The sequence below is a fragment of the Watersipora subatra genome, chromosome 10, assembly GCF_963576615.1.
Source record: "Watersipora subatra chromosome 10, tzWatSuba1.1, whole genome shotgun sequence".
Taxonomy (NCBI): Eukaryota; Metazoa; Bryozoa; class Gymnolaemata; order Cheilostomatida; family Watersiporidae; genus Watersipora; species Watersipora subatra.
In genome coordinates, this window is record NC_088717.1 from 28,503,627 (window position 1) to 28,524,925 (window position 21,299).

Here is a 21,299-nt window from a genome sequence, read left to right on the forward strand (position 1 = left end):
CGCGTTGTGGATGCTGAATGATAGTCGTGAAAGTCAAAGAAGCGGCTGGCGTATTTTTTCTCTCACTTTTAGCGTTCTTAAGTTCAACTTAATCATTATTCGCAAGTAGACACGCTATCCGACCTTATAGCAAAAGTGCAGCTCTAAACGAAGATAATTGACCGTTGTACTATATCTTACGGAAAATTAGCATGTTTACTGACTTGAAAATTTAAGTTCCTTATATTAGTTTAGAATAGCTTGTAGTTACAACGTGACAAGTGCCTGCCTCTCTGTTGGAATATGTCTTCTGGATACAATCTTCGTGCTTTACTTGAAAACGAAAAATTATATTCGACACTTGCAAACTTTGCTGGAAATAATAACTGTGATATTGACGGCAAAGCTTTATGTGGTGATCAACCCAAAAACTCACACGGTAAGATTCCGTTTGTATTTGGACAGTTACGCTTGCCACTCAGTGTTTTTGAGCCTGTTCTGTCAGCAGTCTGTTTTATGATATAAAACGTTCAATTTCTTTTTGGGCTTCTTTTTAAACGTCCACATTGGTAATATCAATTGGATAAAATCCTAGTTACTATTATAATAGCGCTAACTCATGCTATTTGGCAACACTTTTTTGTTTTCGAAATTTTAGCAATTAGTCTTTGATAGTTCGAGGGTAAAACTTGTTTTACTATCTACCAATCGGTTTTAGTTGATCTTAATATATAATACAAGCGCTAGCTAGCTTTTTCTGTTTTTAATGTACATTATTTGACAATAACTAGCGAGCAAAAAAAATTCTTATGGTTACATTGCTCACCGTGTTTTGTATTCTGGCAACTGCTTATGTGTCCAGCTTTATTACAAACTTTTTGTGTAATGTTCAAAGATACAACTTCATTTTTGGTTAACATAGCTCTAATAGTCTGTGATTGAAAAACTGCCTGTGGTTAATTTTCAGGCAGTGTAGCACCTATCATAAACCCAGGAGCAGCCAGTTTGCAACTACTGGACAATCCCTGGCAAAATCATGGGCAAGATGATTTTGATCTGGAATATATGGATTTGGATGAATTCCTCACTGAAACTGGCTTGGTTGACACAGTATTTAGTGACATACCTGCACCAACACGAAGTCCTGACACTCCGAATCATTGTGTCCAGTCACCAACATCTTGCGCCTCCCCTTCCGATGTCAATTCCAATGGTATTCAAGGCAATGTTGAGCAGGTAGGTGGCTAAACAATTGAGGTTGTCTTTTTCTAGTATATGAGGATTTATCTTCTCATGTTTTGTGTTTCCATATTCATCACAATGCATCAGTCGCTATTATGGCCTTCGATTGCACAACGGTTTTATGCCGTCAGTGGGCCTAACTTGGTAGACAATACGTGTAGCAGCTTTTTGACAATTGTGTGCAGCCAAAATTATCAATAGCGGCATTTTAAGCATGTTTTAAGCACTCAAAGTCCGTGTAAATTTAGCAACTTTGTGAACAAATAAAAAGTGAGTTATTAGTCGCGTGTTTCTTACATTATAACTAGATTTTGGAACAAAGTCGATAAAGGAAAAACTAATTTATAATAATCTTATTTGGTTGCGGAATCTTTCTCAGCATCTCAAGGGATGACAAAGTAAACAAGTTTGTTGTCAAATAAAGCAACACGGTGAACCACAGATTTAAATTATGTACACAAACCTTTATGCTGATCATAGAGAGTTTAACTTTGAAGAAAGTTTAGGTTTTAACATTAATTTTTTACGTAGTTTTACATAATTTATTTGTTTTAGTGCTCTATGTAATTGCTCTAATGTAAAGTGCTCTATGTAACTGCTTTCGTTGTTTTTTGGCTCAAGAATGAATTAAAAAATAAGAATGTGTTCAAACATAGAACAGTTTTTACCATCAAACAGGGTTAACATACTTTGAGGTTTGACTGTATGGGCAAATTTGGTTCTCAAATTTTGCTTCAAAATTTCCATGTTACGGTCGACTGTGGACTGAGAATTCTCAAGTATTCTCTAATGGATTTGAGTTAATCACCACTTTTTGTGGCATCATGGAAAAGCTATTAACTTTGTAATAATAGTGGAAGGAGGTTTTTAATGAAGTTTTAGGTGTACAGTATTGTATTGGGAATAACCTGAAGCATAATAACATGGTGCATTTAGAGCTGAATAAAGCATCTCATTAGAAATAGGAAGTCTTCAACTGTGACTTGATAAGAGAATATCTGACCGACAAGTTTGTTCTCCTTAGTAATAGCTTTAAAAACTAGCCATTTTGATTGTTTCAAACAGAGTTGTCGGTACTAAAAGGTCAGCTAACATTGAGGTGCTAGAGCATTTTAATGCATCATTTATGTATATCAAGTACTGTGTAGTTTTTTATCTGCATCGTAAAGTGAAAACGATGTATAGAGGGGTATAGAATGCCATAGTGATTATCAATGCAAACACCCCTTGGTAAGATCTATCCAAAGTTTCTATATGTACTGTTCATATTAAAAATTAGTGACAAAATAGTAATTTAATCTTAGTAACGATAGTTACCTACAGTAACTTTAGTGTATTTAGTGGTTGTTATCTGCAATTAAATTTAGAACTTGCATTATAAAATGCATTAGAAAATGCACATTACAATGTATTATGTGCAGTACCTTCCGTAGGGAGTTCTTACCTTTGAGACAAACATATAACAAAATGTGAATTTAACTTAAATGAATTTAGCTTACTAAACACATACTTAAAGCTAAGTTTTAGTAGGTATTTTGCTAATTTAAACTTTAACATTGTCGTCGGCTAAAAATGTATCACCTATTTGTTTCCGGTTTAGTTTTCACTATAACATAACAAATAACTCTCAACTGAGAAAGCGAACGAACACCGTATCTCTTTCAGGCATTGTGGGAGGGATTTCGACGAATAGAATATTAGCATCTTCATTATTCCGACTTATTCAGCACACCGACTGCCAAATGTTAATTTCGAGAAGTTTTTCGCTTGGTATAATATGATGAAAATATTTTTGTATAACCAGGACGAAAAAACATTGTGTTCCACATAGTAAAACAAAAAATGGTATAACGGGGACATCATAACCCGGGGGCTCATTCTATATAAATGACTAACTCTGTCTTCTGCCGATTCTATTCTTGATCTTTGAATAGCGATACAATTTGAGTTTGAATTTCATCTTTATGGATGTCAGGATTCAATCTGAAAACTTTTTTACATCTTTAAATGTTTATCTCGTGTCTACATTATAATAAATATTTCATGGTTTTTTTGGATAAGATTTTTTACAAACTCGCCTTGCAGTTTTATTGTTATTGAATACGTTTTTCAACATGTTTTCATGAACAACATCACAACTTCTAACTGCATGAAACTTTTCCATTATGCGTAACAAACTGGCGCATAAATTGTTGCAAAAAAATATTGTCAAAAACTATGAGGAACTTAGTGTTCTAAAAATAAAATGTTGGTTTTGCCCATAAGTAATTACTACGCTTGCCATTTCTGCTTCATCTCATATATATATCAGTTCCTCATCAACACTCCGATGATTGAGCAGTTTTTAACTTTAATTAGCACTATGAGTCAGCATGGTCAATAAAGAATATAATCTGGCAAACCGCCTTTGCTATTTAACATTCCATCAATTTGCTTTCATGTCTGCACTCTCATTGCGTTTCCTGGATGTTTTAAGGGAGTTGTGAGCTCCTGACAACGGTGATTAATAGTCTATCAGAAGACTGTGTGTCGCATTTCCCAGTTATAGTAATATTTAGACCGACATCCCCTCTACACAAATTACCAACTGGTTGACATACAAAGTGAAAGTTAGGCGAATATTCAAGTAATTATACTAATATATGGAGATATACTAAGATATATCAAGTAATTATACCAATATATTGAGATATATATATACTAAGATATACCAAGTGATTATACCAATATATTGAGATATATATATATATATACTAAAATATACCAAGTAATTATACCAATATATTGAGATATATATACCAAGTAATTTTTAACATACAGCGTCCATAATTTCTCGATGCAATTCTGTTTTGTGGGCAAAATAAAACTTAAACATGAAATGTAAAAATGTATAACTGTGTCTAGCGTACGTTGAATAGAACTATGCATCATATTTCTATGACATACTCATATATCTATCAACTACTCACATGTCTATGACACACTAATATTTCTGTGGGGAATTGCTAATGACTATATAACAGTATAACCGTAATTGCTAATTATGCAATAATCTATGCATATAAAGAAAACTTGCAAGTTTTACCTGTTATATTTTTAGTGCTTATACAACTGCGTAGAGGGGACTCCCGCCATCGCATTAATTCGTTCTGGTGTTGGGATTGTAAGGCGAAAATGTCGCACGCAGGGGTATAGAAACCCATAGTAATTTTCTAATGCTAACACCCCGGCAAGAAAATATCAAAATTTTATATACATAGTATTGTGAATATTAAAAATTAGTAACATAATAGTATATTGACCTTGGTAACTATAGTTACCTATTTAGGGGTTATGATCTGCAATGAAATGTAACAGTACTATGTGCAGCATGTATTGTAGCAAGTTTTTACCTTAAAGACAGATGTATAGGATAAACTTTGAGTTTAACTTAAATGAATTTAACTTACTAAACACACACTCACTGCTAAGTTTTAGTATGTATTTTACTAAACTTTAATTTTGGCATCGTCTAAATTTTTATCAATCATTTTCTTACTTTTACCTTTGACATTTTCATCAATCTTAAGATCCCTGGCTAACAAATTAAAGTTATATAGGTATTATAATAAATTGAAGTTTATAGTAAATATTATATTAAACACGATATCGTCTCACTCATGCAAGATCAAACCTTTACGTATTGAGAATGAGCATCTCCTTTACGCGTTGTGGAAGTATTTCAGCGTATAACATATCAGTATCTTCATGACTCTTGACGTATGCAGCACGCCAACCGCCCAATTTGAGTTTCAAAAGAGACATTTTTGTTTATGTCGGATGGCAAGGAAAATGCCCTAACGAGCGACTGGAAAAACTCTGTGTTCCACATTGTAAGGCGAACAACTGTAAGACAGGAAGGCCGTAACCTGGGGGTTTGCTGTACTAGATTTCAGATGTTCAGATTTGATAATATGATGCGATAGCCTACACTCCTTAAATAATGCGTCACTGAGGAATTTATCGGAATGGTGGTACCCTCATAAGTATATCTGTGATGAGGTTTGTTTTCATAATGAATATTAGCATGTCTTACAACAAAGTTCAAAAGTATTTTGGGCTACAATAACTGTAACAGTCTCACGTTTGTCTTTGCTCGGCAATAAAGCTGGTATGAAAGCGTGTCTAACTACAGTAAATGGCTATTAAAGTGAAGTTGCCTGCCCTTCACCCTGGCATGTTTGTCACTTTATACTAGTTGTAATACAACTGGGTGTAGGGCCTCAGTACTACTGATACTGGCTGATACGTGAACTCATTCTTATAGTGTTAAGAGGTTCTCCGTAATCCGCGATGGCATGTTGCGCCCTGCTGCTAGTTCATTGGAGCGTTTAGTAACCTGGTAGTTCATCCCACTGAATTTACAACGTAATGCAATGTTGGCACACTTCCAAGTGACTGGCTGCGGACAAATGATTAAAGGCTGACGGCTAATGGTTGAAGTGATAAAGGCACAAGTCAATATATGCTACTAGAGCTGTAGATACTGTAGATATCCATTGACCATCTATCATAACAACTCTTTCAATCTTACCAACACTCGGAACAGCTTGTTTGGGAGTGATGTTCCTACACCCTTGCGTTACCAGAGATTGAAACAAGTTTGAATTTGGCCTGTCTGGTTCACACAAGTTCACAACCTTTGTTATTGAATTTCATATTTCGCTAAGTTGTTGCAGCCAGAGGTGGCAAGTGTTTTACCTGTTCATATAAAGACATGTGTACTCTGCTAGGCTTTACTGTCGGCCAATGTAATTAAACTATTATTAGACATGAGGTCATGCCTCAACTTGGTAAATAAATTTTCATCACATGACCTTAAATTGGAGAAAATAGTTGTCAAGGCATACAAAGTAATTTTTAACATCTTACCACAGAAGCTTCTCGAAACATTTTAGTTTGATAAATTTACGCTGTTTCGCGTGGTTTTTGTCCTACAGTGCTCGAATAATATTTGATAGTCGATACTATTTTGTAGTTTTAAGATCATGGATTAAAAGACAATGACTAGTGTGATGGTAGAAATGATGAAAAAAGTTATGAAGAGAAAGTTTTTAGAATTAAGGGAATAAACAAACGTTTTACGATAAATTCGTTAAAAAGTCTCTGCAAGTTCGACTAGCCCTGTATCTCTCTAATGGGACTCCATCAATCTCCCGTGAAAGTTCTTTTTTCTACAGCTTGGCTAGGTTAAATGCTGTTTGAAGGAATTCTAAACACCATTATGATTGTGTAACGATACATTTCCATCCACTAGACTAGTAAAGATATTCAGCTCGGCCATGCTTGGAATTTACTTGAAGTTGTGTGCCTCGTAAATGTGGGATGTTTGTGCCACACCTTTAGGCAGTTGTGAACCAGCCGGTCAAAATATTTGTGAACGATGATAACACAATAATAAATACAATAAATAAATATACTATAAAATAAATTTCTTATATTAAAAATATATTATAACAAGTATTATAACTCGGAGGTGAATATAATCTGCAAATCCATTTGTGAGAAGTTGCTGCATCATGCAGCAATGGATTGTTCGTGATTATCAGTTTGCCGTTTCCTGTTTTTATCAAGGAATCTGAATAGACATTGCGCTCTTGGCCTCTTAACCATGTCAATGATACAGTATAACTCTGTTCAGGTGTGTTCATCACAGAGCAGTCTTGAGAGACTTTTAATGGGTGACAGCCCCTCTCCTGTCCTCGCCAGTGTGCCATATGCCCCAGCCACACCCATAACGCGTGAGGACGGGAGTCCACGTGTAACCACACCCACAAGTCTTACAGATTCAAGTCCTCAGACCGTGACGGTCAATGAAGTATCCCTTCCCTCAATGAAGGAAGAGGAGACAACTTCAGTCCCCAAAGGTAAATGTGCTATTCACTTCTAGGAAAATGCTGCTTCATAACATTCTGGGTGAGAAGTTGGTGTGTAGGCCCATATTTCAAGGCAGTAAATGTTCAGCGAGGGTGGGCATCGTGCCAACCAATTATCAACCGTACAGGCTGAGCATGACTGTCCATGCTTTCTTTGGATGCTTGGTTACACGCACTGACAACATTTGTCGCGAACGCAGTGTTGATATTTGTTGTAACTACACACTGATGCAACTCAGTGACGTATGTGTTGAAAAATAGTTCGACCAATGAGAATTGGCCTCATCCGTGTAAAGCCCATGATGCGTTTCTTGGACTTTCCAGTACGCTTATTTAACTTTCATCATAATAATTATTATCTACTACGGATCAGAATATTTGGGATGCATTTTACTCAAAAACCATTACATGCTAACGAAGAAAGCACGATGTTTCTAGAAGTATGACATTGATTAAACTGAATAAGAAAACAGCAAGTAGGCAATACAGATGGTAATCATAGAACTAGAGCGTGTTTGGTTGAACCAGGTGTCAGTATGTAGGACAATTAGTGTCAAGGTCATACGCCATGAGCTAATTATAACCATTAAATATTTCAACGAACGGCAACGGCCATAATGCTTTCAAATGTTTTTTTTTATATTAAAAGTGTTATAATGTTACTTGTATCGATAGACAGTGGCCAGGGAAACAATTGAGTCAAATTCATTAGAAATATGGCTCTGAAGCAATCGGTACAATGACAGGCTCATAATTGTATTAAAAGAATCGGTATACAAGCTGGTTCATCACTTCACAGATATACATTAAAAGTGCAAACGTGCTGTCACTAGCATAATTTGTCAATGATATTTGAGGTGATGCAATATAATTGTGAATGAACAGCGTCAATACCTGTATGAACATTATACTGCCCGGGCGTAGCTGCGAATGTGAACGATTATCCATTGACATAGCACAAGTACTTGCATCAGCATTACTAGTAGCCGTCTGATTGATTTCATAATTGAACACTTCTGATCATTGTTTAGCACTCTATTTAGTTCTCATCATGCTGGCTGGTATGCATTACCTATTGGCCATTGTCTTGTAGGATATCCCACTGATCGTTGCTGGTCGCTTGCATTCCTAGATCATCTTTATGCATGTGATATGATATATTGTTATAGATGAGTCTTTTGTTCTATACATGTATATCGGACTGTATCTGCGAGGAGAACTCAGTTAGTCGAGTAAAACGTGAATGTTTGGCCAAAATCACAAAATATGTAAAAATATTTGGAAACACGAAAATATAAATATATATGAAAAACCACAAAATTGTCAAAGTTGTGCATGCATACCGAAATTGTCGATGAAACGCTTTCAATTGGCTGAACAAAATATTAGAAAGTGCGATTTTAATAGCTTTCGCGATTGATATTATCCGAGACCCATATAACGACAGCACGAAAAGTACCATTGCAATTCAACAGTAAATACAATGCCCACTGATTAAAAAGGGGTGTCATCTCTACCGCAACCTGATCAGTTGCATCGTACTTCGTATGTTGAATTGCGTTGGAACTATACTCGGACAATCGGACTATACTAATTACTAAAGCTGAACAAATGATTAATGATAATTTCTGTGTGCGCAGCTTTGACAATTCTGTGAGTCCAATATTTTGTTTCTAAATATTTTCATATATTTCATGATTTCTGTTTACACATTCGGCACGTGTGGCCGTGCCTTAGGGCTATAACAAAGATTCCTTGCTTGCTCTGCACTCAATCGATTTCAAGTTTCGGACCCGGAGTGATGGCAACCGTGGCTGACGAGAGCCTAAATGGGAGACGCCTGTGTCAATCCTGAGCGTCGATTCTAAATAAGGATCGTGAAATTTACTAGTAAAGAAGTATATCACATGCACTATTACACTGCGCAAATAATTCATGAAGCCGATATTCAGAAGTGAGAGGCAAGCAATGATAGTAGTCTCAGAGCCGGCAAGAATTGTTATGCTACATCAATCATTGATGTGAAGCGATTCCTGTATTGGAGAGGCAAGCGTAGCTGCATACTTTAGGGGTATAAAGGTCTGGTTATGCACCTACAAAACGCATTGCCATCGCATTGTTTACATATTTGCTGTGGCAACAGGCTACAAGCGCCCACGCTACTAAATCATGTGCCATGTTGTAAAGTAGACTGACCAATGATAATTGACCTGAGTCGCTTGAAGGCCATGACACCCTCGCTGGATTTTCCAGCGTCGCTCGTAAACTATTGCCAGAATATTGATATTGTAAAATAGATCATCAAAGATTTATGATATAGTAGCGGTTGATATTTATGATACAGTAGCGGTTGATATTTGAGACTTGGGCAACTATTTGCATTGCTTACAGTAGATGCTCTTATAACATAAATTCCAGATAATGTAAAAAAATTATGTTAAGTTTTTTTCCCACTACGTAAAAAGTTCCATATAAAACAGAGTGTTAATTTAGGCGAGTTTAGAAATCTATTTGAATGATAGCCTATTTCGTCGCACTTACGAAAGAAAAAGTGCCATGCGTTTAGCGTTTTAACTATTACATGTTACTTTCGCGACATTCTAGTTTGTCTTAGTAGATCGTCAAATGTGTTAACAAGAAGGCGAATTGGGAGCTGCGCAATTGTTCAAAAATACAAAGGCGATCGAGTGGTGCAGGTGTTACTGCATTGGTCTACCAGTCTTAAAGGTTGACTTGCAATAAAATTCACGTTACAGTTATTTGGTATCAAAAGATTCATCATGTCTTACTCTGTTGTGTTGTAGGTGCCAAATATGTGGAAATGTGATTACAAGCTCTTAAAAGCTCAAAAACGAACAGTTAATCGCAGCCACACGAGACCGCCGTAGTTTGGATTCTCTTTCCAAAACGGCTCAAATGTGACGTAATTGTGAAAAATGGTTTCTGTTTACACTTTCATGCAACCTTATTCGTCGAAATATTTTCACAAATATACTTCATGCATTCAATAAAACCATGTCTATTGTTCTTACGCGTCTGTTTTATCGTCATTGTAATGCTGTCACTTTTAGCACTGATATCTTATAACTTACCGTAAAAAGCTCATTTAGTTTTTTAGCCTTAGCTCGAAGGAGTACATATCGTTGTCTGATAATCATGACAAGCCTGTTGGTCAACTGTGATAATCGAAAAGTGCTGCAAAAATTATTGGCGAAGTATTGGGTCACATGATCAGATTATGACTTGCCGATTAGACCAAGCCGAAACAAAACTGTAAAGTAGCGAGCATCTATATTTGATACGGGGTCTTCGGTAAAACCCGAAGTGTTTATCATAAACTAGTGCTACGATAAGTTTTATATTGAGCTTTTTATTTGTTTTTCAATTCACGTGAGAACATCACGTGACAAGACAATAACCAAATTTCACGGCTACGTCATCGAAATAAAGAGATTCCAATCTACGGCGGCTTTTCGTTTTTAAGCTTTTAGGAGCTTGTAATCACATTTCCACGTATTTTGCACCTACAACACTACAGAGTAAGACATGGTGAATCTTTTGATACCAAATAACTGTAATGTGAATTTTATTGCAAGTCAACCTTTAATGTCACGAGTTGGAGTATTGTCAAAAAATATCTGAATCGTAACCTTGACCCTTGGATAGTGGTAGACAACGAACAAATAGAATTGCTTTTTATAGTAATAAGATTTTACTGTTGTCTTATTGTAGACATACAAAATGTTTGTTATTAGCTTTACTTTGCAGAATAGTCCTTGCTGTTTAGAAAAATAAGCAAATTGTTGTAAATGTCATTTACTAAATGATCATCGAAAATTTGCAGTCCCTCCCTATCAATTTGTGAATTTACTGCGATCATGGTCTATAAAACCATTGAGATTGATCATTAAAAGGAGAAAAGTTGTCAATGCAAACCAATAGTGCTGCAGTTATGGTACATTCCACAAATTAAAAGAGTTGAGTAAAGTTTTTCTTTTTGTTTGACCAGAAGGGTGAGTTTGGAAAGATCTTGGAACGGATTAGGCAATTTACATGTATTTTACTGTTCTTATAACGTAAATTCCCTATTGCTTAAACGTTCCTAGAACGAATTATTTACGTTTTTGGAGGGTCAACTGTAATCAACTCTAAGAAAAAGCACAACCTGTTAATGATAAAAAACACAACCTGTCAATAATAAAACAATCGGGTACAAAAATATTTTCAGTTCATGACATAAATAGACCTATAGAAAAAGGAGTTTAGTTTAATCTATTTAACGAAAATAATTATTATTATTTCCAATTTATACTAATAACATCCGTATGTATGTTAAATAATGTGTTTGTCCATACATGAACAGTTGTTTGTGTGAAGCCCTGTTGTCATCATAGTTGGAAAGTCAATATTGTATGCAACTAGCATAGGTTAGATATGAATATAAAGGTGAATCGCTATAATAGCAAAATAAACTGTTTCAGCCAGTCACGTTTCATCAAATCATATCTTCATTTTGGAATAACGCGTTGCTAACTCGTGTGCTATGTAAACTAAGTTAGTGCTATCCTGTCTTGACAAACTGTTGTTTTTGCGGAGTTGTCCCCGTCGAGCGGCGCGAGCAAAACAACAGCTTGTCACAATACGCACTGCACCTGATGCATCAGCTGCACTGAAAGGGAGTTGTTCTCTTCCGTTTATGTGGTTTGGCTGCGATGTTATGTCGGTCGCGGCATTGGTAATCATTACGGATTTACCCCAAAAATTTATGTAGAAAAAAATAAGACAATACACGTTAAACCAGAGACCAGTTTCTGTGGTAAACTTTACTAAAACTTATTAGTTCATCATTGTTAGTTAGATAAACGTTGTTAGTTAAATAAACGTTGTTAGTTAGATAAACGTTGTTAGTTAGATAAACGTTGTTAGTTAGATAAACGTTGTTAGTTAGATAAACGTTGTTAGTTAGATAAACGTTGTTAGTTAGATAAACGTTGTTAGTTAAATAAACGTTGTTAGTTAGATAAACGTTGTTAGTTAGATAAACGTTGTTAGTTAGATAAACGTTGTTAGTTAGATAAACGTTGTTAGTTAGATAAACGTTGTTAGTTAGATAAACGTTGTTAGTTAGATAAACGTTGTTAGTTAAATAAACGTTGTTAGTTAGATAAACGTTGTTAGTTAGATAAACGTTGTTAGTTAGATAAACGTTGTTAGTTAGATAAACGTTGTTAGTTAGATAAACTTTGTTAGTTAGATAAACGTTGTTAGTTAAATAAACGTTGTTAGTTAGATAAACGTTGTTAGTTAGATAAACGTTGTTAATTAGATAAACGTTGTTAGTTAGATAAACGTTGTTAGTTAGATAAACGTTGTTAGTTAGATAAACGTTGTTAGTTAGATAAACGTTGTTAGTTAGATAAACGTTGTTAGTTAGATAAACGTTGTTAGTTAGATAAACGTTGTTAGTTAGATAAACGTTGTTAGTTAAATAAACGTTGTTAGTTAGATAAACTTTGTTAGTTAGATAAACGTTGTTAGTTAGATAAACGTTGTTAGTTAGATAAACGTTGTTAGTTAGATAAACGTTGTTAGTTAGATAAACGTTGTTAGTTAGATAAACGTTGTTAGTTAGATAAACGTTGTTAGTTAGATAAACGTTGTTAGTTAGATAAACGTTGTTAGTTAGATAAACGTTGTTAGTTAGATAAACGTTGTTAGTTAGATAAACGTTGTTAGTTAAATAAACGTTGTTAGTTAGATAAACGTTGTTAGTTAGATAAACGTTGTTAGTTAGATAAACGTTGTTAGTTAGATAAACGTTGTTAGTTAAATAAACGTTGTTAGTTAGATAAACGTTGTTAGTTAGATAAACGTTGTTAGTTAGATAAACGTTGTTAGTTAGATAAACTTTGTTAGTTAGATAAACGTTGTTAGTTAAATAAACGTTGTTAGTTAGATAAACGTTGTTAGTTAAATAAACGTTGTTAGTTAGATAAACTTTGTTAGTTAGATAAACGTTGTTAGTTAAATAAACGTTGTTAGTTAAATAAACGTTGTTAGTTAGATAAACGTTGTTAGTTAAATAAACGTTGTTAGTTAGATAAACGTTGTTAGTTAGATAAACGTTGTTAATTAGATAAACGTTGTTAGTTAGATAAACGTTGTTAGTTAGATAAACGTTGTTAGTTAGATAAACGTTGTTAGTTAGATAAACGTTGTTAGTTAGATAAACGTTGTTAGTTAGATAAACGTTGTTAGTTAGATAAACGTTGTTAGTTAGATAAACGTTGTTAGTTAAATAAACGTTGTTAGTTAGATAAACTTTGTTAGTTAGATAAACGTTGTTAGTTAGATAAACGTTGTTAGTTAGATAAACGTTGTTAGTTAGATAAACGTTGTTAGTTAGATAAACGTTGTTAGTTAGATAAACGTTGTTAGTTAGATAAACGTTGTTAGTTAGATAAACTTTGTTAGTTAGATAAACGTTGTTAGTTAAATAAACGTTGTTAGTTAGATAAACGTTGTTAGTTAGATAAACGTTGTTAATTAGATAAACGTTGTTAGTTAGATAAACGTTGTTAGTTAGATAAACGTTGTTAGTTAGATAAACGTTGTTAGTTAAATAAACGTTGTTAGTTAGATAAACGTTGTTAGTTTATCCCAGTTCAATGCATATTAAAGCGTTCTTTTTTATCCCTCTGAACCGGCTAATGTGGTCGAGGAGTCATTCTTTTAGTGGTAGATGCAGTTCTTCCTAAAGTGTTGTGGAAGACTGGCTGAATCTGTTTTATGTTTTTATTGCACCTGAAAATGTCAAAGTATTTTTATTTTCATATTGGCGTGGTAATTAAAATGAGATACTACTTAGTTCTGTCAATTTTTAAAATCTTGCAAAGCGATGAAGTGTGACACTGAATAGAAAACAGCAGCAAAACGCTTGTTGGTATGTCTTTGCCATGTCTATTTAAGGACCAATGTCAGGTGGTCTTAAATAACAAGTATTTACTGAGTACAGCATGACATCTAGGGCATTGGTGGCTTCATCTCTGGTGACTGACCTGTGATCTGTAAACAATCCTCCTATTAGTAACAGATTAAAATAGTTAAAACTCTTAGCTGAACATATATCATGTTCAAGGTTTACAAGGAGCTGAAGCTAGGATTACGCAGCAAATTCTGTCCATTAGTCATACCATACATTGCTGTTGTTTCCAATGTGAATGGATTGAAAGCTTCTGTCGGGTATCCTACCAGATACGCGCACTGGAGCTAGGTTGCCACTGTTATATAACATTTTCTTGGCATTGTGGGAAATGCATTTGGCCTATGAAATTCTTTCTATTTTTTTCTGTAGGTATTCATTTGGTTAGTGTTACTGTAGAAAGTTTGTAAATATCAAGTGCCTTAGTGTTACTGAGGCACTTAAATTTCTATCACCCTCTGAGTAGTCAGCTTTTAGTGCTCTCGAAACTCACGCGAAACTAGGTCGTCAAATCACTACCCCTCTCCAAGTCCTCAATCTACCAGCTCTTTAGGTCCTCAATCTACCAGCTCTTTAGGTCCTCAATCTACCAGCTCTCTAGGTCCTCAATCTACCAGCTCTTTAGGTCCTCAATCTACCAGCTCTCCAGGTCCTCAATCTACCAGCTCTTTAGGTCCTCAATCTACCAGCTCTCTAGGTCCTAAATCTACCAGCTCTCTAGGTCCTCAATCTACCAGCTCTCTAGGTCCTCAATCTACCAGCTCTCTAGGTCCTCAATCTACCAGCTCTTTAGGTCCTCAATCTACCAGTTCTCTCTAGGTCCTCAATCTACTAGCTCTCTCTAGGTCCTCAATCTACCAGCTCTCTTTAGGTCCTCAATCTACCAGCTCTCTTTAGGGCCTCAATCTACCAGCTCTCTAGGTACTCAATCTACCAGCTCTCTAGGTACTCAATCTACCAGCTCTCTCTAGGTCCTCAATCTACCAGCTCTCTTTAGGTCCTCAATCTACTAGCTGTCTCTAGGTCCTCAATCTACTAGCTGTCTCTAGGTCCTCAACCTACTAGCTGTCTACTCCGTCTACTAGCTGTCTCTAGGTACTCGGTCTATTAGCTGTCTCTAGGTACTCGGTCTATTAGCTGTCTCTAGGTACTCGGTCTATTAGCTGTCTCTAGGTACTCAGTCTATTAGTGCCTCAAGGCTTCTTGTCGCAGTAAACTAAAATCTTTTGAAGCATGGTGTTGTTTGTTGCAGCGGGCACAAAGGCTGACACGAGCTGCGATGTAGTTATGAAAAGGAAGTATTCTGATGATGGTGAGGGTTTAACAGCAACATCTGTGATGGTCGTCCCTGGTAGGTCTACCACCTGGTTCACTATAGTTCTCTTTCAAGTTCACTCACTCCTTAATGGATTGCCCATCTATAATGTTGTCCCTGTCCAATTACTATGTTTCTATACAGTGACAACGTAGCGACACACCCCCATGTGGCGCTCTAATGCCATCACGGAAACAATCATGTCTGTCTCATTCTGTTTTGATTTGGTGTTATTGTCTGGAAGCGAAACACCCGTGCTATGCGCCATCTTTATGCCATGAAAACGGACTTGGCAACTAACAACGTCACACTTGTGCTTGCGCATGATAGGGCACTATAGCATGGTCTACTATAGTGCCCTATGGAAGCATGATCTACTATAGTGCCCTATGGAAGCATGATCTACTATAGTGCCCTATGGAAGCATGATCTACTATTATAGTGCTCTATGGAAGCATGATCTACTATTATAGTGCTCTATGGAAGCATGATCTACTATAGTGCCCTATGGAAGCATGATCTACTATAGTGCCCTATGGAAGCATGATCTACTATAGTGCCCTATGGAAGCATGATCTACTATAGTGCCCTATGGAAGCCTGATCTACTATAGTGCCCTATGGAAGCATGATCTACTATAGTGCCCTATGGAAGCATGATCTACTATAGTGCCCTATGGAAGCATGATCTACTATAGTGCCCTATGGAAGCATGATCTGCTATAGTGCCCTATGGAAGCATGATCTACTATAGTGCCCTATGGAAGCATGATCTACTATAGTGCTCTATGGAAGCATGATCTGCTATAGTGCCCTATGGAAGCATGATCTGCTATACTGCCCTATGGAAGCATGATCTACTATAGTGCTCTATGGAAGCACGATCTACTATAATAGTGCCCTATGGAAGCACGATCTACTACAGTGTTCTATGGAAGCATGATCTGCTTGTGGGTCTAACGTAGCGATTTGGCTTTGGCACACTCTAGTGTGACTGCACTATTACTCTATGGAAACTTATCATTTCACTCATTCAGTTTTGTAAGGCATGGTATTTGATCAAGCTTATTCAATTGTCACAAATAAACTGAATCGCTCTGCAAGAAAGAGTCCCGTGTTGTCACTAAAATAATCGAGAAAACATTTAAGCATGAAAACAATGTGCTAACTGATAAATATCCTATAGCTGCATTATGTTACAGTGATGTCTTATGAGTACTGCTTATATGTGGAATTCTGTAACAGTGATGTGTTATGAGTACCGCTTATATGTGGAATTCTGTCGAAGTGATGTGTTATGAGTACAGCCTACATGTGGAATTCTGTAAGTGATATGTTATGAGTGCCGCCTATATGTGGAATTCTGTAACAGTGATGTGTTATGAGTGCCGCCTTTATGTGGAATTCTGTAACAGTGATGTGTTATGAGTGCCGCCTATATGTGGAATTCTGTAACAGTGATGTGTTATGAGTGCCGCCTTTATGTGGAATTCTGTAACAGTGAAGTGTTATGAGTGCCGCCTTTATGTGGAATTCTGTAACAGTGATGTGTTATGAGTGCCGCCTTTATGTGGAATTCTGTAACAGTGATGTGTTATGAGTACAACCTATATTTGGACTTCCGTAATTTCATATTGCAGGCAGGGATGGGTTTAACCCTGCAGAAGCCAAGTTTGCACCTGAGGATCTCCAGCCACAACCTATTATCAGAAAGTCTCGCAAGGTCAGACCTTCCATCTTTGTCGCACCATTTTCAGTTCGTAGGTAATATTCTAGTAGGGGCAAGTACAATACTTTTCAGACTATTTGCCGCTACTTTTTTCTGATGTTTTGAGCCATGCGGCTTATATAAGGGTGCGGCTATTCTGTGGTTTTTTCTTTCATCGCTAGGGTGCATTAACCGGAATCTCCGGTTGGTGCGCTTCTAGCGGTGGAAGAAAGGACGAAACAATGCCCAATGGTGCTGTTCCGTTAGGCATTAGGTTGAAAAGCGTCGGTTAATACGGAACAGTGCCTAATGGCAGTTCAAAACTGCTGACAATGCCCAAATATTTTTCAAAGAGCGCCCACTTGAGTGCTGATTCATGAGAAATAGTCTCTTAGTCTTTATTTGATGTACAACACTTGGCTTTGGTAATTTTTACCGATATTATTAATAATGAGCTCCGGTGGTCCGATGACGAGTCCCTTGTGAGTAATTTACTCATAAACTGGGTGGATAACCTCCGGTTTTTAAATTACTCTTTGCGAAAAACTACATTTTTATAGCTCAGAGACTGGGAGGATCTCAATTCACTTTCCATTAAACAATTTTATAAATCACAAAAGGGGCAGTAGTTCAGCTAGGGCGGCACGTTGTGACTGCTGTTATGTGCGAGCTCAGTGTCTGATTGGTTAGCTCAGCATTTCCGTTGCCACAAGGAGTTGTGCTCACATCCAGTGCACCGCGCACGCCATACGTTGTCTTGGGGAGAAGAATTAAACTGAGGCTGTATTTAGAGTAGTAGCGAGCAGTTTTTGTATAAGAAAAATTTGTTGGGAAATAACAGTATTTCTAAAGTGTGAGAATTTAATCAAATTTGTGTGCAGCGGAACATTGCAATACCAAATGTCAGCCACCTGTCTAAGAAACTTTTCCTTTGTTACGTTTTAGTTTTCGTTTAATATTAGATGATAGATACAGAAATGTCTTGACAGTTGGCCCAATTATATGGTATTCTTTAACAAGCACAATGTAGATGTCTGTTGTTTCCCTTTATGGTCTGTTGTTTCCCTTTTAAAAAGGCTAGTCAAAAACTTGCTTGTAATTGTATATTTTAGTTTGTTCATAATTTGTGAGTCAATCGTTGCTTTTCATGTCACCATTCTCATTTATGTATATCTTATTCTCGGCATTGTGCTTAAATAAAAAAATATTCACGTTTAATTCACCCAATTACATTGTTTTTATTGTTCTGTTGCAGCGTTTGAGAAAAATTTGCATTTTTATGCTAGTGTTATTCTGTTGTTATGCTGGCCAAGTTTTTATCATCTACATCAAAATATCAAATCATTTCAGGGTCTATCCGTTTTGGTTTGCTTGGGTAAGCTTCTCCTTTTGAGGTAATTGTAAGAATGCACAGGTCATCACTTCTCTTATCTAATTCTTGTAGCAATTTGTGGCTGAAGACAACAAAGACGAGAAATACTGGAAAAGGCGAAATCAGAACAATGTAGCGGCGAAGAGATCGAGGGAGGCTCGACGGGCTAAAGAGAACCAGATCATCATGAGAGCTGGTTTCCTAGAGTCTGAAAATTCTAGACTGACGGAGGAGAACTCGAAGCTGCTTGCAGAGAATAAACTTCTCCAGGAGTTGGTGAGGAAGTTGGAAGGCAGCGCAAGCGGCTAAATGCTTTTAGCACTCTGTCCTCCCTTCACCTTTCAGATGTCCTTTGGACTCAACAAGGATTTTGTATCTGACTCAACTGGTAATACAGTTATGCTGAGAAAAACTTTAACAAGCACATATCCAGTTGATTTGGTTCAAGTTAATGCATCGTGTAAGATTTCGCAGGGTGCTATAACTGTATCCGTCACTCTTCAATGCTTGACAGGTGGGATCATCAATTCTTGTATCCCATTTTAATAAGTATTTTTGAGCATAGTTTCATAGCTACTGCTGATGATGAAACTATCCGACGTGTGTCACACCACCCGACATGTGTCACACCACCCGACATGTGTTACACCACCTGACACGCGATATAACATCCAATATGTGATATACCACCCGACATGTGTCACACCACCCGACATGCGTCACACCACCCGACATGCGTCACACCACCCGACATGCGTCACACCACCCGACATGCGTCACACCACCCGACATGCGTCACACCACCCGACATGCGTCACACCACCCGACATGCGATATACCACCGGAAGTGTGTCACACCATTCAGCATGTGCCATTCGTAGGGCATGTGTCATGCTGCTGGCAGGCCCACAAGCCTCTCCACTGGCATACAATCAATCGCATCACTTAGCCCTACTAAATTAACCCCAATCAGGTAATTGTAGTGTTAGAAAGTTTAAGGCGCCCTAAAGTGATGAGTGTAAAATGATGTCTATGCTTTGTGCCGTTTCTTGTTTCAAGCTGGTCAATGAATGCGTATTCAAAGCTATTCTTCTGCTATTGTCATAGCATGTCTATTTCTAGCTATGACATCCATATTTTGGTGTACAGCTGTACAGCTACTTGTCTATAATGCATAATCCTTACAGAGTATCTCTCTAGCTATGTTATCTAGTTATATCTTCTATTCACTTATCTATCGCGAACTCTAGTACACAAGCTATAGAGACACGGTTTTATACCTCAGATTTTTGATTGTATTTTAGATTTTCATTGTAAACTGACACATGAAAGCTTATAATAGAATAAGCATTCCCAGTAATATTTTACAAACGCCGATGTTTATAACAAAATATCTGCATTTTCTATTTTTATATGTTTGTCACAGCCATGTTTGAATTACTATTTTTCTGAAGGACTCCTTTTACATGTTTAATGCAAATTGGGATATATTTTACTACAATAAACTAACACTAGTAGTATGCCAGAATCAGCAGTTGAGTTTTATTGCCAAGTTGGATAAAGAAGGTAATGATTATATGAAATTACATACAGCCATAATTCATGTGCAAATTAGTAAGATTGTACAGGATAGCAACTCTGCCACAAAGACAGCTTCTATAAGAAGCTTGTTGCCACCACCACTTGTTGCCACCCATTTGTGAACTGCACTTACCGATTTATGCCACCATTTAATAAACCCTTACAGGAGTAACCCAACAAATTTAGCAGTTTTTATGTAAAAGAAACAATATTTGTAAATCTGAGCGAATTATATTTGCTGGCCACTACAGTACGGACACCGAGCTTGGTGTATCTAAATCAGAGGGGTGAGATTTGCCTCAGGTATCCACGAGACAAATTCTAATAACGTTGTTTCCCTCACGATCTTTAGAGATGGAAACCAAAGTCTACTAGAGTCTGTTGAGTGGTAAGAGAACTGACTGACTACTAGTGTGTTGAGTGTAAGAGAAGAGACCGACAGACTACTAGAGTCTGTTGAGTGGTGAGATAACTGACAGACTACTAGGGTCTGTTGAGTGGTAAGAGAACTGGCAGACTACTAGGGTCTGTTGAGTGGTAAGAGAACAGACAGACTACTAGAGTCCGTTGAGTGGTAAGAGAACTGACAGATTACTAGAGTCTGTTGAGTGGTAAGATAACTGACAGACTACTAGAGTGTGTTGAGTGGTAAGAGAACTGATAGATTACTAGAGTCTGTTGAGTGGTAAGAGAACAGACAGAATACTAGAGTCTGTTGAGTGGTAAGAGAACTGACAGACTACTAGAGTCTGTTGAGTGGTAAGCGAACAGACAGACTACTAGAGTCCGTTCAGTGGTAAGAGAACTGACAGATTACTAGAGTCTGTTGAGTGGTAAGATAACTGACAGACTACTAGAGTGTGTTGAGTGGTAAGAGCACAGACAAACTACTAGAGTCTGTTGAGTGGTAAGAGAACTGATAGATTACTAGAGTCTGTTGAGTGGTAAGAGAACAGACAGAATACTAGAGTCTGTTGAGTGGTAAGAGAACTGACAGACTACTAGAGTCTGTTGAGTGGTAAGAGAACTGACAGACTACTAGGGTCTGTCGAGTGGTAAGAGAACAGACAGAATACTAGAGTCTGTTGAGTGGTAAGAGAACAGACAGAATACTAGAGTCTGTTGAGTGGTGAGAGAACTGATAGACTACTAGAGTCTGTTGAGTGGTAAGAGAACAGACAGAATACTAGAGTCTGTTGAGTGGTG

At 36.9% G+C, this 21,299-nt stretch overlaps 1 protein-coding gene across 1 annotated transcript; it reads left to right on the top strand.

The window, feature by feature from the left end:
* LOC137405784 (thyrotroph embryonic factor-like) lies at positions 1-20,040 on the top strand. The gene is made up of 6 exons (XM_068092182.1): positions 1-418; positions 947-1,215; positions 6,902-7,127; positions 15,371-15,469; positions 17,073-17,155; positions 18,585-20,040. Exons 1-6 carry the CDS (start codon positions 283-285, stop codon positions 18,819-18,821), a joined length of 1,050 nt encoding a protein of 349 aa, XP_067948283.1. The 5' UTR covers positions 1-282; the 3' UTR covers positions 18,822-20,040.
* The last annotated feature ends 1,259 nt before the right edge of the window (positions 20,041-21,299 follow it).